Consider the following 13,069-nt stretch of genomic DNA (forward strand, 5'->3'; position numbering starts at 1 on the left):
TTTAATGTCAAGCCTCTCTCTCAAGAGCCAAGCAATCTAGAATAAGTCACTTAAGCTCACTGAGCCGTAGTCCTCTCTACAGAGTGGGAATGGCAGCATCTTCCTCAGGAAGGGGGTGCAAGGTCCCCCGAATAAAGGAAGTGTAACACCAAACTACTGCTTGGTTCAGAGGAGGCTGCTGGGTGCAGAGCAACAACCCTTGCTTCTGTCTGTGCCATCTCTAGAGAGCCCAGGCCACAAGGATACACTTGCCAGGCGTCATCCGGCGCACATGGCTAGTTGCTATCTCCCTGGACTCCATTCCCGTGCTGTATCTTCAATAGGAAATGAAGAATTATGACATGTAAGAGCTTCTTCTTGGAATAAATTCAAAGTCAGTTTGGGAAACAGAACACACATTTTTGAGAAGTGACAGGATGACCTAAGATTTGATTCAAAGTCACTGGAGACTAGAGTGTGGCATTTACTCTGGTCCAGGGGCTCCCAGGGGGAGAAGGTCATTTTGCCATAGCCTGGGCCTAGGAAGAGGCTGGAAATAAGCCAGGTGTTGAACAATGGGAAGAGGGTGCAGAAAGGGAGAAAGGGGTGTGTGGGCCAAGCCAGAAAGGGAGACGGGAATCTCAAGCAGGAATTACACTAAAGCAGGAGTTGGCAGTGTGGGATTGGCATTCTGGAAAGAAGCCACTATGGGTTGAGGCTGGGGAATCATGGGCAGAAAGGTGGGGGGTGAAACCACAAGGTTCCGTGAGTAGTCCCCAGGGAACAGAAGATGCCGTTTGCATCTTGGAGATCAGCTACAGTTGGCAACAAGTCCCTGAGGGTAGGGACTATGCATGCCCTGTTCCCCATTGCTTCCAGAGTCTAAAAGAAGGCTTCCCACAACCCTCAATAAATATGGACTGGACAGATGAAAGGGAGGAAAATCAGCACAGTCAGAGTGGCTTGGATGCTAAGGATGAGAACAAAGAGGAGTATGGTCAAGTTTTGCAAAGAGATCAAGGATGGTGAAGTCAGGGTTTCTGGGTAAGTGGAGAGAGACATGGAGCTGCAGGGCTGGGACCCTAAAGAGGTTCAGGGCTGAGCGCAAGGTGATCAAATGGACCCACTCTGCCAGGGAAGAGGAAGGCATAGTTGGCCAGGGCAGGGACAGGTCCCTGTGCACAGGCCCACCAGCAGGGGCAGAGATCAAAGGGATGGAGAAGTGGAGTGGGCTGGCTCTGGGAAGGTGACAACCAAGATGGAGACAACCTGTGACTAAACCAGAGGCCCTGATTTGGGGACAGAGAGAGGGAGGACACTGCTTAGCTCCCCAAATAGCCTCTGCTCACTCCACCAACAGGCAAACAGTCTTCTGAGAATAGGTCTTGGAAAGAGGGATGAACAGAGAAGTCTAGGGCCTGAAGCAGAGCCAAAGCGCCTTCCAGCTGGCCTGGGGGAAAGAGCCAAAACGTGACTCCTTGGACAGCAGCTGGAGATCCAGCCCCAGCATATGTATAACTACTGTGGCCCAAGGCTGTCACAAGGTGACCAAGGGCCCTGTGTTGCTACAAACACCTCCCAACTTCTTCCCACTGGTCCCTCTAGGCCAGCCCTATGATTTCTCATTCCATACGATCTAGCCCCAAATCAGCTGTGTGACAAGAGGCCTGGATCCATTTCCTGACGTTTTTGAGAACCAGGCGTTTTCAATAAACAAGAAGGGGGCTTCAGCTTCCACACCTATTCCCGAGTAGGACCTTTATCACTCGGGTTTTTCAGAATCCCTGGAAAGGCCAAATAAATTGAGAATGAAGACAATGCCAAGCGTAGAGCGCTTGTTGGGAATGCAGGCAAGCCTCTGAAAAGGGATGGTACAAGGCGATCTCCAAACACCCTTGCAGCCCTGACATGCTGTGAAAAATGCTATGGATCAGATGGAAGGCAGATAGAGGGAAAGGCAGGGAAAGAGCAGCATCTTGATAACTCTGGTCAGAAAGGTCCCACCACTTATGGTAAACACATATTTAAGAAAGCGAAGTGCTTTTGTGCTACATCCATCACCGGGAGACTCAGGAAAATGTCTGAAGCCAGGTTGCATGACGTCCCCGCAATCTCTTCCCATGTTGCACGTTTTTACATGGGATGCAGAAGGGAATCAGGTGGGAGATACCTCGGGGGACAGATAATATGAGCACTTCTCTTCCCTTAATCCCATTTCTTGCCATCTCCCCAAAAGCGTGACCCCAGCCTTGTCTGCAGAATCACCAATGTTCTGCGCGTATTTATCTGCCAGCGTGCATGTGGCTTTAATTATTTATGACAGTGTCTCATCACACTCGGGGATGTGTCTTGGAGTCACTTCTCTCAGCTGATGAAGCCTTTATAATCAGAGACCTGCTGCCGCTTACCCAGTAAATCTCAGCCCGGGGGTGGGGGTGGGGGAGGTGGCAGGCGCTGCCCTTCCCTGGCTGTGGGAGTCAATCGTAGACTCACAGAGGCAGGGTTAGCCAAACCTGGTTACAAGGCTCCTGCACAGTTTGTTGTTGCCATACGTGCTTTCTGAAAACAATTAGGAGCCATCCACTGTCTACTGACAGGACAAAACATACTGTTTCCTCCGAAAAGGACACTTTCCCTAATATTGAAGGGTTTTAACAATCCAGAATCAGCTTTGATTTCCCCTGGGTGAGGTGTTTGTTTGTTTATTCCTTCAGATTTTCATCCATAAGCCTGCTTCCCTTCCACCTCCACGGACCCTTCCTTCCTGTTTATACAGAAGTAACACCTGGATCCTTCAAAAGTCTACTTCCAATCACAAACTCAGGGATTAGGGAGGAAAGCTTCTCCTCCACACAGTTGGTAGGGCCATCGCTCCTTGGCTGGGGCTGGGTCCTGACACTGAAGGGCACTCAGATCCTGTGGCTCTCCACAGTTCGCTCTTATTCTAATAGCCCAGAGGAAGCCGTCCTCCCATGAGCAAGATCCATCCCCACCTGACAAGCACTGAGAAGCTGGTATCAGGAGCACATGAGCACAGATACAACCCAGAGACTCTATACGAGAAGCCCAGAACTTCCCCTACAGGGCACAGAGTCCATCCTCATTATTCACAGATTCTGGATTCACAAATTCGCCTTCTCGCTAAAACTTACATGTAACCCCCGAACTACTACTGGCAGCACTTTCGTAGTCATTCACAAACATGAAAGAGGTGAGAAATGTGAGTCACCTGATGTGCACATTCCCATGTGACATTCTGTCTTCTTGTTTCTGGTCTCCTACCAGTGTCCTTTTTGTTGTCTATTTGGTGCCATTTTTTGCATATTTGTGCTTTTGGTGGGGGGCGGGGTGTGGGGGGATTTCCCCGGTTTAAAATTTCCCGAGCATAATGCTGAAGCGCCATCTAGCATTCCTATGAGCAAGAAGGCCTATGGAACAAACAGGTGTGTTAGATACGCTTCGCTCAGGCCCGAGTCATAGTGCTGACCTTGAGATTGCTGTTAATGAACCACAGCATCCATTAAATAAGTATCTCCAAACAGAAGCACACATAAAACAGGTTATGTATTGATTAGTTGATAAAAATGTTGTGACCAGACATTCAGAGGAACCTAACCCTATATGTCCCCTAGGAGCCATGGTTCAGTGTCCGCTAATTCAGTGTTCCTGGTGACTTTATTGGAATGTAACTACTGTGAATAACGAGAATCAATCGTATATTCAATACAGCAATGCCTACGTCTTTGCTCAAATGCCAGCATCACTCTAGAAAGCTCAGCATCACCAACTCTAGACTGAGCCTGGAGCCACGCTACCATCACAGAAAGGCTTTCCTTCCAGCCACACTCACATCAGCCCCAGATGAACCTGCCTGGAGGCAAGACCTTTAGCCAGAGCAGAACCATCCTAAACACAGTGTCCCCCACTATTTATCTGAATCACAGTTTATTTTTCTTCCCTTGTCTTGGTCCATAACCCAGACATCCTTCCTCTGACGTTGATAGGGTTATGCGGTAAACAGAGACCAGTTCTGGAGGGCACCCAAGGTTGGGAGTCACATGATGACCTTATTCTGACTTGAGCCCAGTCCCTCTCACTGTGGCCATCGTCTCACTACAAACAGAACCAGGGAAACAGAAGCAAAGGTCAGTCAGAGAGCTGAATGCCTGCTCTGCTGTAAGGTGGACAGCAGGAGCAGCAAGAGTTCTGTGAGCTAAGGTGAGGCCCGAGTACAGAGTGCTCAGCCAGCAGAAAAGCAAGACCTGGGGTGCTTCTTCCTTGGCCAAAACCCTGAACCCATAGAGAGAAGAGAACCAATGGCAGAAGCCTGGGGACAGCCTCCCCAAATCTCAGTTTTTCTGTCTGTAAGATGAGTCCTTAACCTAGCCCATCCCTTCCAGCCCTCAGATGGCCTCCAGAGGCCTTTGGACTGTCTCCTGAACTAGCTGACCATTTCTCGAGGGCAGGAGCAGGAGAGGGTGTGCACTGGATTTGCTAGGCCTACACTGCACCTGGGACGCAGCAAAAGGAGCACCTGCTGAGTGGAAGGTCCAAGCCCCGGAGGCTCCAGAAGCTGGGAGAGGCCCGGGGAGCAGGGAGAGGCCCTAGCAGAGCTCAGCAGAAAGACAAGGAGGGAGGCTGGAACCAACAGTGGGCGAGAAACAGGGAGGAAACAGGTGCCCTGAATCCTCTGATCCCTGTGGGACATCTGTAGAGGGGGGTGAGGTGTCCTAGCACTGGGGCCTTGATCAGGTTCTCAGAAAGTGCACACTTCGGTTGCACTGGAGAGGCAGCTAGAGAGATGTTTCCATTCAAACAGTACTCAGCACCCTTCATTCCCTTCTCTTCTCCTGGAGGCTTGGGCAGAGGGTCTGATAACCTCAAGGGTTCCTATCTGGACAGTGTTGGGTTACATTTCCTAAATGCAGAGGCCAGGTCTCTAGAAAAGACCAGCCCTGTGTGTGTCCCCTGCCTTCCTGGGAATACCTCTTCATGTGGGGCTGGGCCTCCTACATCTAAGCTCCCTCCTAGCCTGAGCCCTCTCTGCCCAGGAGACTCTGCCCCAATGAAGACCCCTAGCCCAGGCTACTTTTCAAGTTTTGAGACAAATAGGGAGGGTGTCTTAGAGAGTGGGAGGTTAGCAGGTGGTAGGTCATCTCAGAAGGTTTCAGAACCCCAGCTATGTGGTCTATTGCCATGCCACCCTCCCCTGCCCTCCCCAGAAGGGACAATGTTCTACTGCAGTACTCACACGTGTCTGGCTTGTGGCAGTTGTGTCCCTGACGGAAGTACTGAGGGTTCTCAATGACTGGGATGCGGGTCATACCGATGACCACCGTGTCTGGCCCAGCGTCCAACGATGAGGGCGTCGTGATGCCATGGTTGATGTGGTGCAGGGGGCTGGCTGAGTCCTCCTCACCACTGATGACAGCCACAGGACCTGTGCACACCAAGAGAGACACAGAATATCAGTGAAGTCGCGCCTGGGCAGTGCCCAGCCCTGCCCATAGATCCTTTTGCTATTTCTGCCACCACGTTTCTGTAAGAGTATAATCCACTGGAAGAGTATTCCCTGAATGCTTTGGAGTCTGCCTTCAAAGAACCACCCATTCGATCTCTTTCTTGAGAGAGAGAAAAGCCCACTCCATCACACCATGGAAACAGCTGCGAAATAGTGTATCAGAGTGACTGTGCCATGAACTATTTTCACTTCCCCCAAATTCAAATTAGTTCAAAATAATGCAAATTTTAAATGAGTTCTTCACTTACGTAGCAACAACGAGATTTACAAAAATTTACATAGCTGTGATTTGCACTCTGTTCCTGGGTGGGTCACATCCCTAGTTTCTGATTCAGGTGGTCTAGGGACACACCTGGGCATCAGAATTTGAAGAAATCCCATGTCAGTACCATGCACAGTCAAGGCCTAGAACCTCTAATTAGGGCCTTGGAGTGCCTTAATTAGTCTTTCCAGAGTGGCCCTCCAATTCCTATAGGAATGTATCCAGCTTTCACTGGACTCTGCTATGGCTTCTGACAATCCATAGGGAGCTAAGCCCAGTATGGGCTCAGATTGAACCTGAGCCAGCTTTCAAAGTGACACTAATTCAGCTGCATCACTGTTAGCCTTCAGGTAGCCAGGTCAGCTGCCCACCCTTGAAAGATCCACATTGCTCCAGCGTCTTCAAGGAACACCACTCGCATCTTCACCAACCCCAACTCTACCATGTTCCAAACCAAAGAAAAAACCCAGTACCTCAGGTGATTTACAAACACAGGTTGACAAAGATTATTGTCACCACAGTCTTGGCAGAGCAATGATTCTATTTGCTGGTGTGATTCCTCCATACGTACAAATAAAACTCATGTCAAGTGAATTAGCTGTGACTGTGGCTTCGTACAACTGGTGTTTGAAATGCTTTGCAAGACACATGGTCCCAAGACAAAGTGCCCGCTGTGATTTGGTTTTGAGGCTTACACAGTACTTCTGCTGCAGAAGTCTGACATATCTACTGAAGTTTATGGGGAGGATATTTCCTATCGAATAGCGAGGTGAAGCTCCAATGAGGCAGAACTAAAGGAAAACTAATAAATGAGGCCTGAGTTCCCTGAATTCCACTCCCTTGGTACAGACAGGCTTATGCCAACCATGACAAGTGCCTGATGGAGTTTGGAGACCACATAGCAAAAGGAACCACACTTGGTGATCATCACTCGCCCTGCAAGTGGAGGCCAGTGCTGAAAACTTATAAACTCTGAAAAACTTTGTTGTGATTCCAATGAAACAGTGAAAGCTGAGCACAGGTTCTTATCATTCCCCTCTTGCTGAATGCCTCTAAAATATAAAGAAATATTTGTGTACAAGGAGAATGAAGAAGGGAGACAAGAAGGAATAAGATATCTCAACGCTTTGGAAGATGAAAAATGAAATGATGTAAACTTCCTCACAAAGGGACTGCAGGAGGAATATTTAGAGAAAGCCAGTTCAGTGGGGTCACTCAGGACATGAAGGCACAGCATAGGCCTGAAGGCTGGAGTGGGGCTTGGGGCTGGAACAAAGTATCCAAGCCATGACCTTGCCCCCCCACCCCCCACCAGACTAGTAGTTTCTTCCTGGAGAAAATTAACTGGAGAGGCTGAGGGGAAGAGCTGGTTGCCTCCTTCCTGCTCCTGGAAGACAGAAACCAAGTATACCCACGCCTCTCACTGACCCTATTCCCAGTCTCCTCCCCTGTAGGAGATTCAGAGGATATTCTCTGCAGAAACTGAATGTCTCAAAAAAAATACCTCGATGTTGGGCACCTGGGTGGCTCAGTCACTTAAAGCATCTGACTGTTGACTTTAGCTCAGGTCATGATCTCATGGTCATTAGATCGAACCCTGCATCAGGCTCCATGCTCAGCGGAGAGTCTGCTTAAGATTCCCTCTCTCTTCTCTCTCTCTCTCATTTAAAGGTAAATAAGTCTTTAAAAAAAGAAAAGGACCTAGATGTTGACATTTGGTGGTCTCCCAATGAAGTCATGTGTAGTCTGTGATTATGCCACAGTGAAGGCTAATAACTGATGAGGCCCACCTATGTGCAGAAAGTGCTTTCTAGAACTTAATTAGTAAATATGGGAGAACAGTTCAAGATTCCCAGACAGTTCAGCAAAGCTTCAACATGAGAGAACACCAGATAAACAGACAATCGGGACCTGCAGGAAACAGAGTAATGCAAGGAGAAGACTTTTTTTCTAAATCACGAATATCCTGAGAGAGACAAATGAAGACATCACATCCATAAGACAAGATTTTAAAATGTGAACAATTCAAGGGTAAGAATGAGTCCTTGAGAATTGCCACCATCAGAATTCAAAAGTCAAAGAGGAGTGGAAGATAAAGCCAAGGAAATTTTTCAGAAAGTCAAACAAAACAGAAAGACAAGGTAAGTAGAAAAGAAAAGAAAAGAAAAGAAAGAAAAGAAAAGAAAAGAAAAGAAAAGAAAAGAAAAGAAAAGAAAAGAAAAGAAAATTAAAGACTCAACCCAGAGATTCAATATCTGATTAAAAGAAAGGTGGCAGGGTAGGGAAAGGGAAAAAGGGAAGGAGAGAGAGAATAGAAAAGATGGAAGGGAGGATAAAAAAATTAGGGAAAAATTTCTCCAAATGACCTGTCCACTTCCAGTTTTCAGCATAATTAACACATGCATGCACACACACATATCAAGACACAATGTTATGAAATGCCAGAACCCTGAGAATAAAGAAAATATGCTGAGAGCTTGTAGGAGGGAGGGATAGGTCATATTTCAAAAGGAACAGAAATCAGAAAGACAATGCAATTCTCTGTAACAATGTACTGTGACTGCACTGAGAAATCCCTTCGAATTTTTTTTAAAGATTTATTTATTTGAGAGAGCAGAGGGAGAGAATCTCTAGCAGACTCCCTACTAAGTGCAGAGCCCAACATGAGGCTTGATCTCAGAACTCTGACATCATGACCTGAACTGAAATCAAGATTTGGATTCTCAACTGACTGAGCCACTCAGGTGCCCCAATTCCTTCAAATTTTTGATGAGCAAAGTTTCAGCCTAGAGTTCTACTCCTAAAAGTGTATCCACTCATTATAAGGGCAAAAGATAGGTACTTGCAGGTGTGCAGACACTCACCTCCCCCTTCCTGGGAAGCAGCAGGAGGAGAGGGTTTGACAAAACAAATGGGCAAATGGGGAAAAGAGGGAATGTGAGATCCAGTTCCAAAAAGACCATATGATAGAAGGTCTCCTGCACCTCACCCAGTTCTGTTCTCAGCATTATGGGATATGGGTTGTTATAGCAACATGGAGGCAGGACACTGAGTCAGGAGGAGTTTGGAGAAGACAGAACATTGGGACTTGAGCCTTTTACGAGAGGCTGTTTCTTTGAATCTGTGTCTCAGGGCATCAATGGACAGCGAGTGTCCACAAAAAGTCCCAAAGCCTATGATCTAAAACAGTCTCTGCTTTCTCAACATTATTCTAGGATCTGAAAGGACCAGGTGAGAGCCACAGGGAGGAGACAGGTCCTGCTACAGGCTCCCAAAGCCATGGGAAGGGACAGGGTCACCCAGGAAAACTTCACAGAAATAAATGAATAAAGCAGTCGTCGAAACCCTGAGAAACCCAATACTTAAAATGTGGGCAGAGGAAGGGGAGCAAGGGAAGGGACATGAGAAGAAATGGCCAGAAAAGCAGAAGAGAATCAGAAAATGACATTGACTTAGAAGTCAAAGGAGCAGAGTATCTAGAAGTTCAGGAGCATTCTATACTAAGGCCAAGTAGGATGAAGAAGAAAAAGAAGCCACTCTTCAAGGAGAAGATGGCCTCTGTGATAGCAGTTCCCAGAGAGGATGGAGGAAAACATTCAATTATAGGGGGTTGAGGAGTAAACTGGAGATCTCACCATTGCCATCATAATTTTTATTGAGTGCTTCTGACCTATCAGGCTCTATAAATGCAACTTTGCTAACTTTATAAGGCTTCGATGAGATTGGTTCCTTTATTTTCCCCATTTTACAGATGGAAGCACTGGGGCACAAGCAGTGACCTGCCCAAGGACACACACCCAAAAATGGGATGCAAAGTGGTGGATGTTCTCTGGGCTGCAAACCCAGTCCACCTCAGAGACTGTGCTCATAACCGTCATGGGCACTGCCTCCCTGGAAGTGCAGACCATGGGGGACAGCATTTGTTCAATGGGACAGTTGGTCCATTGTGGCACAGTATCCTCCTCATGAGCATCTGCCTTCGACTGCAGGTCTTTGAGACCCTTTTTAAAGAGGTTGCTCTTGATCCTTGAGAAGGGGGACAAGAGTGAATAACCTCATTAGACTCAAACAGATAGATTATAGATAATTCATCATGAGCTCTGCAGCCCAGAGCTGCTAAACGTTTGTGTTCAACTACAACCACATCAAAAGGAGCACAGTGCCGTCAGACTGCTGTCTGGTCCCTGAGGCCCTCTAACTCCCTTCACTCTTCCACAAACCACATTCCTTAAAATAAAAGGCAGTAAAGAGTACATAGACCCCTCACTTCAAAGAACTTGAGAGGAGACCCTTGTGGCTCACTCCTGCCCACCTGTGTCAATGTCCAGCATTGACGGCTGTGGCCGGTGCTAGGTTGAGACAAGTCCTTTCGGGACACAGTTGCTCTGGGTACAGCAGGATATGTGGCCTCTCTAGGCCTGGGCATTAAAAGCTAGTCTCAAGTTTATGAGTGGTAAGGAATGTACCACTCTAGTGAGGGATGCTGATGATGAGTGAGGCTAGGTATGTAAGGGTTAGGGAGATATAAGGGAACTCTCTATACCTTCCCCCTAATTTTGCTGTGAACCAAAAACTGCTTAGAAAAATAAAGTCTAATAAATTATTTTTTTTTAAAATAGGGGCACCTGGGTGGCTCAGTGGTTGAGAGTCTGCCTTTGGCTCAGGGTGTGACCCCAGAGTCCTGGGATCGAGTCCTACATCGGGCTCCCCACAGGGAGCCTGCTTCTCCCCCTACCTATGTCTCTGCCTCTCTCTGTGTCTCTCATGAATAAATAAATAAAATCTTTTTAAAAATTTAAATAAATGTTTAAAAAAGCCAGTTCACCACCCTCCACCCAGCACACAGCATATTTCCAAACACACCCTGGGGTGACAACAGTACTCCAGGTTGAGCTCTGCTTACAGGGGAACCCACATTCACCCTAGGAACCAATTTATCTTTCCAGCTCTGGCCAGTTCTCAGGTCACTTGCCTCAATGGAAAACCCATAGATGTGGGGCCTCTGTGAGGAAGAAGTATTTCTTCCAACCTTTATAACCACAGAGAAGAACATAGAGGACACCTCATCTGTCCAGGGAGCTCTTCTATTTTTGGGAACCCACAAAGACCTAAGGCAGGGCAAGAGGAGGAGTGAAGCTTGCTGTCTTCTGCTCCCAACACACACACACACACACACACACACACACACACAGTCTAGCACCTGTGATGGACCTATCTGCTGTCACCAATCCATTCCTAATCCTAATCTAGGACAGAATTATTTTGTTATGCAGTACTAATAAACAAAAAGGAAGAGAGACAGATTTGCAGCCTTGCTGGTAAGTTCAAGTTGTTGAGAGAGAACCAGAAGGGAATGTATAGGTCCGCTCAGACATTCCCATCACATGATTCTCCTCCCAAATCAGTGTTGTATTTTTTTCCTTTCAGATCTTGAGCACGTTTTGCTCTTCTAACCATACCATAATTGAACCACTGGATAATTAGAGAAAGCTTGATGGCCCCAGCAGGTGTCTTGCCCAGCATTCAATGGTCCAAACTGTCTTTAAAGAGTCTCTTCTTTTTCCCTCTCTGCTCCTTCAATGGGAAAAAAAAAATAACGGGGCTGAAATGGAATAGCTCAGATTTTCATAAAGGGCTGATTCCACTGTGGGGTCAGGTTCCTCCAGAAACCAAAGGTCTCTGATGAAAACATGAGATGGAACTTCACTGCAACAGAGCAAGCTCTGACCCAGGTAGGATAGAGGCAGGGGAACTGGGAGATGAAAGTTGTCATGAGGTCTGCAAGGACAAGACGTGTTGCAGAAGCCTCTGGTGAGTCAGGGTCCTTAGCGGACAAAGAGGAGTGCGTTTGTACATCGCACAGAATGAGCTAGGTAAACTAGCTCAGGTAAATGCCTGACAAGGCATTAACACATAAACACTGCTCTTTCATCAGGGAGAAGGCTTCTTTGGAATTACTTCTCCAATATTCTATCCTTGTCACTAAAATCCCTTTCTGTTGCACAAACTCCCTAACTTTCAAAGCATTAACAGTTCTCAGAAATCTGTCCCCAAGAAAATCCAGCCACTAGTGCAACATAATGGCATTTGCTCAGCCAATTTGCAGAAGTGGTTCTTCTCTGATTTCCAAAGAAATGACTCAGAGTCCCAAGGACACAATTATAACAATTATTCTCTTTTCATTTGACCCTCAAAATACACCATTATTCCCATTTGACCAACTGATCCTCAAATACGTCTAATTCATTTTCCAAAAACCAGCTAGGTAGGAAGTGATGGAGCTGATGTCTGAATCTATGTTTGCTTATCTCCCAAGTTCTTACTCTTCCCACCCACTACCCATGTTCTCAATACTATTGCTGACCTAAATTATCTTTTTTTTTTTTTTTACAAGCAGAGCTCAGTATAAATACATGAGGCCATACAAAGAAGCAGGGACACCCGAATCAAGGCATCTAGAAACAGCTCACCAAATATTTTCAAGGCAGTACCAAGCCATATAAGATAACTTTGGGTAGTCAAGGCCCTATTTATGGCAAAATTGTAAAATCCTGGGGCCAGAATGCATCCATTTCTACAGTCCTTCATTTATTTTCATACTTCCTTCCAAGGTGGGGGGCATTTCACCTACCAATTCAGGAAACCCTCTTAGGAACTTGATTGTTAGAATCACTGTTCACCAAGCATTTCTAGGTACTTCTGTACCCCTCCAGGTTACTCAGCACCCCCATCACTCTCGTTGGTTAATGGGAAGTAAGCAGAAGCGATACACACCACTTCCACATGGAAGCTTTATGATCCAGTGTGTGACCTGCCCCATTCTCTTCTTCCTGCTTGGCAACTGTGGAAGTATGAGGCAGAGCCTGGGGCAACTTTTATCCCTGGGTGAGGCCAACACAGAGCAGACGGCTGTAGCCAATACCAGGTGCGTGGTGGCATAAGTGAGAAATATAGTTCTGTTGTTTTAAATCATGGAGACTGACAGGGGAGCTGTTTGTTATCACAGAATAACCTAGTTCGTGCTGACTAATACAGGAAGTGAAACCATCCCCACACTGAACAATATTAACTTTAATGTTTTCCTTTGCATCGTTTTCAACAAATCTTTACAAAAGTGTCCTATGCAAAGGATGCATCTTTTATCCTCAATGATGTAATTCATTTTAAAATGTTTCCTCCCAGCATTCTGTCCCAAAATTGGACTCTAATCTAATCTAATCTAATCTCATTTCACATAGAGCCAGACCATGACTTCCACTATTGAAAGAGACCCCCCAACCCCCACTTCAGGTCAAACTTAGGAAGTC

The 13,069-nt window shown here is 46.6% G+C and overlaps 1 protein-coding gene across 6 annotated transcripts in view; it reads right to left on the bottom strand.

Annotated features, from left to right (window-relative positions):
* Positions 1–13,069, bottom strand: part of NTRK3 (neurotrophic receptor tyrosine kinase 3) — a 384,919-nt gene that overhangs the window by 149,235 nt on the left and 222,615 nt on the right. For all 6 annotated transcript variants that reach the window (XM_038532784.1, XM_038532786.1, XM_038532783.1 and 3 more), the window contains one exon: positions 5,231–5,419. In XM_038532784.1, coding sequence (XP_038388712.1) covers positions 5,231–5,419 — 189 coding nt within the window. The remainder of the gene's footprint in view (positions 1–5,230; positions 5,420–13,069) is intronic.

Source organism: Canis lupus, chromosome 3 (genome assembly GCF_011100685.1).
Source record: "Canis lupus familiaris isolate Mischka breed German Shepherd chromosome 3, alternate assembly UU_Cfam_GSD_1.0, whole genome shotgun sequence".
Taxonomy (NCBI): Eukaryota; Metazoa; Chordata; class Mammalia; order Carnivora; family Canidae; genus Canis; species Canis lupus.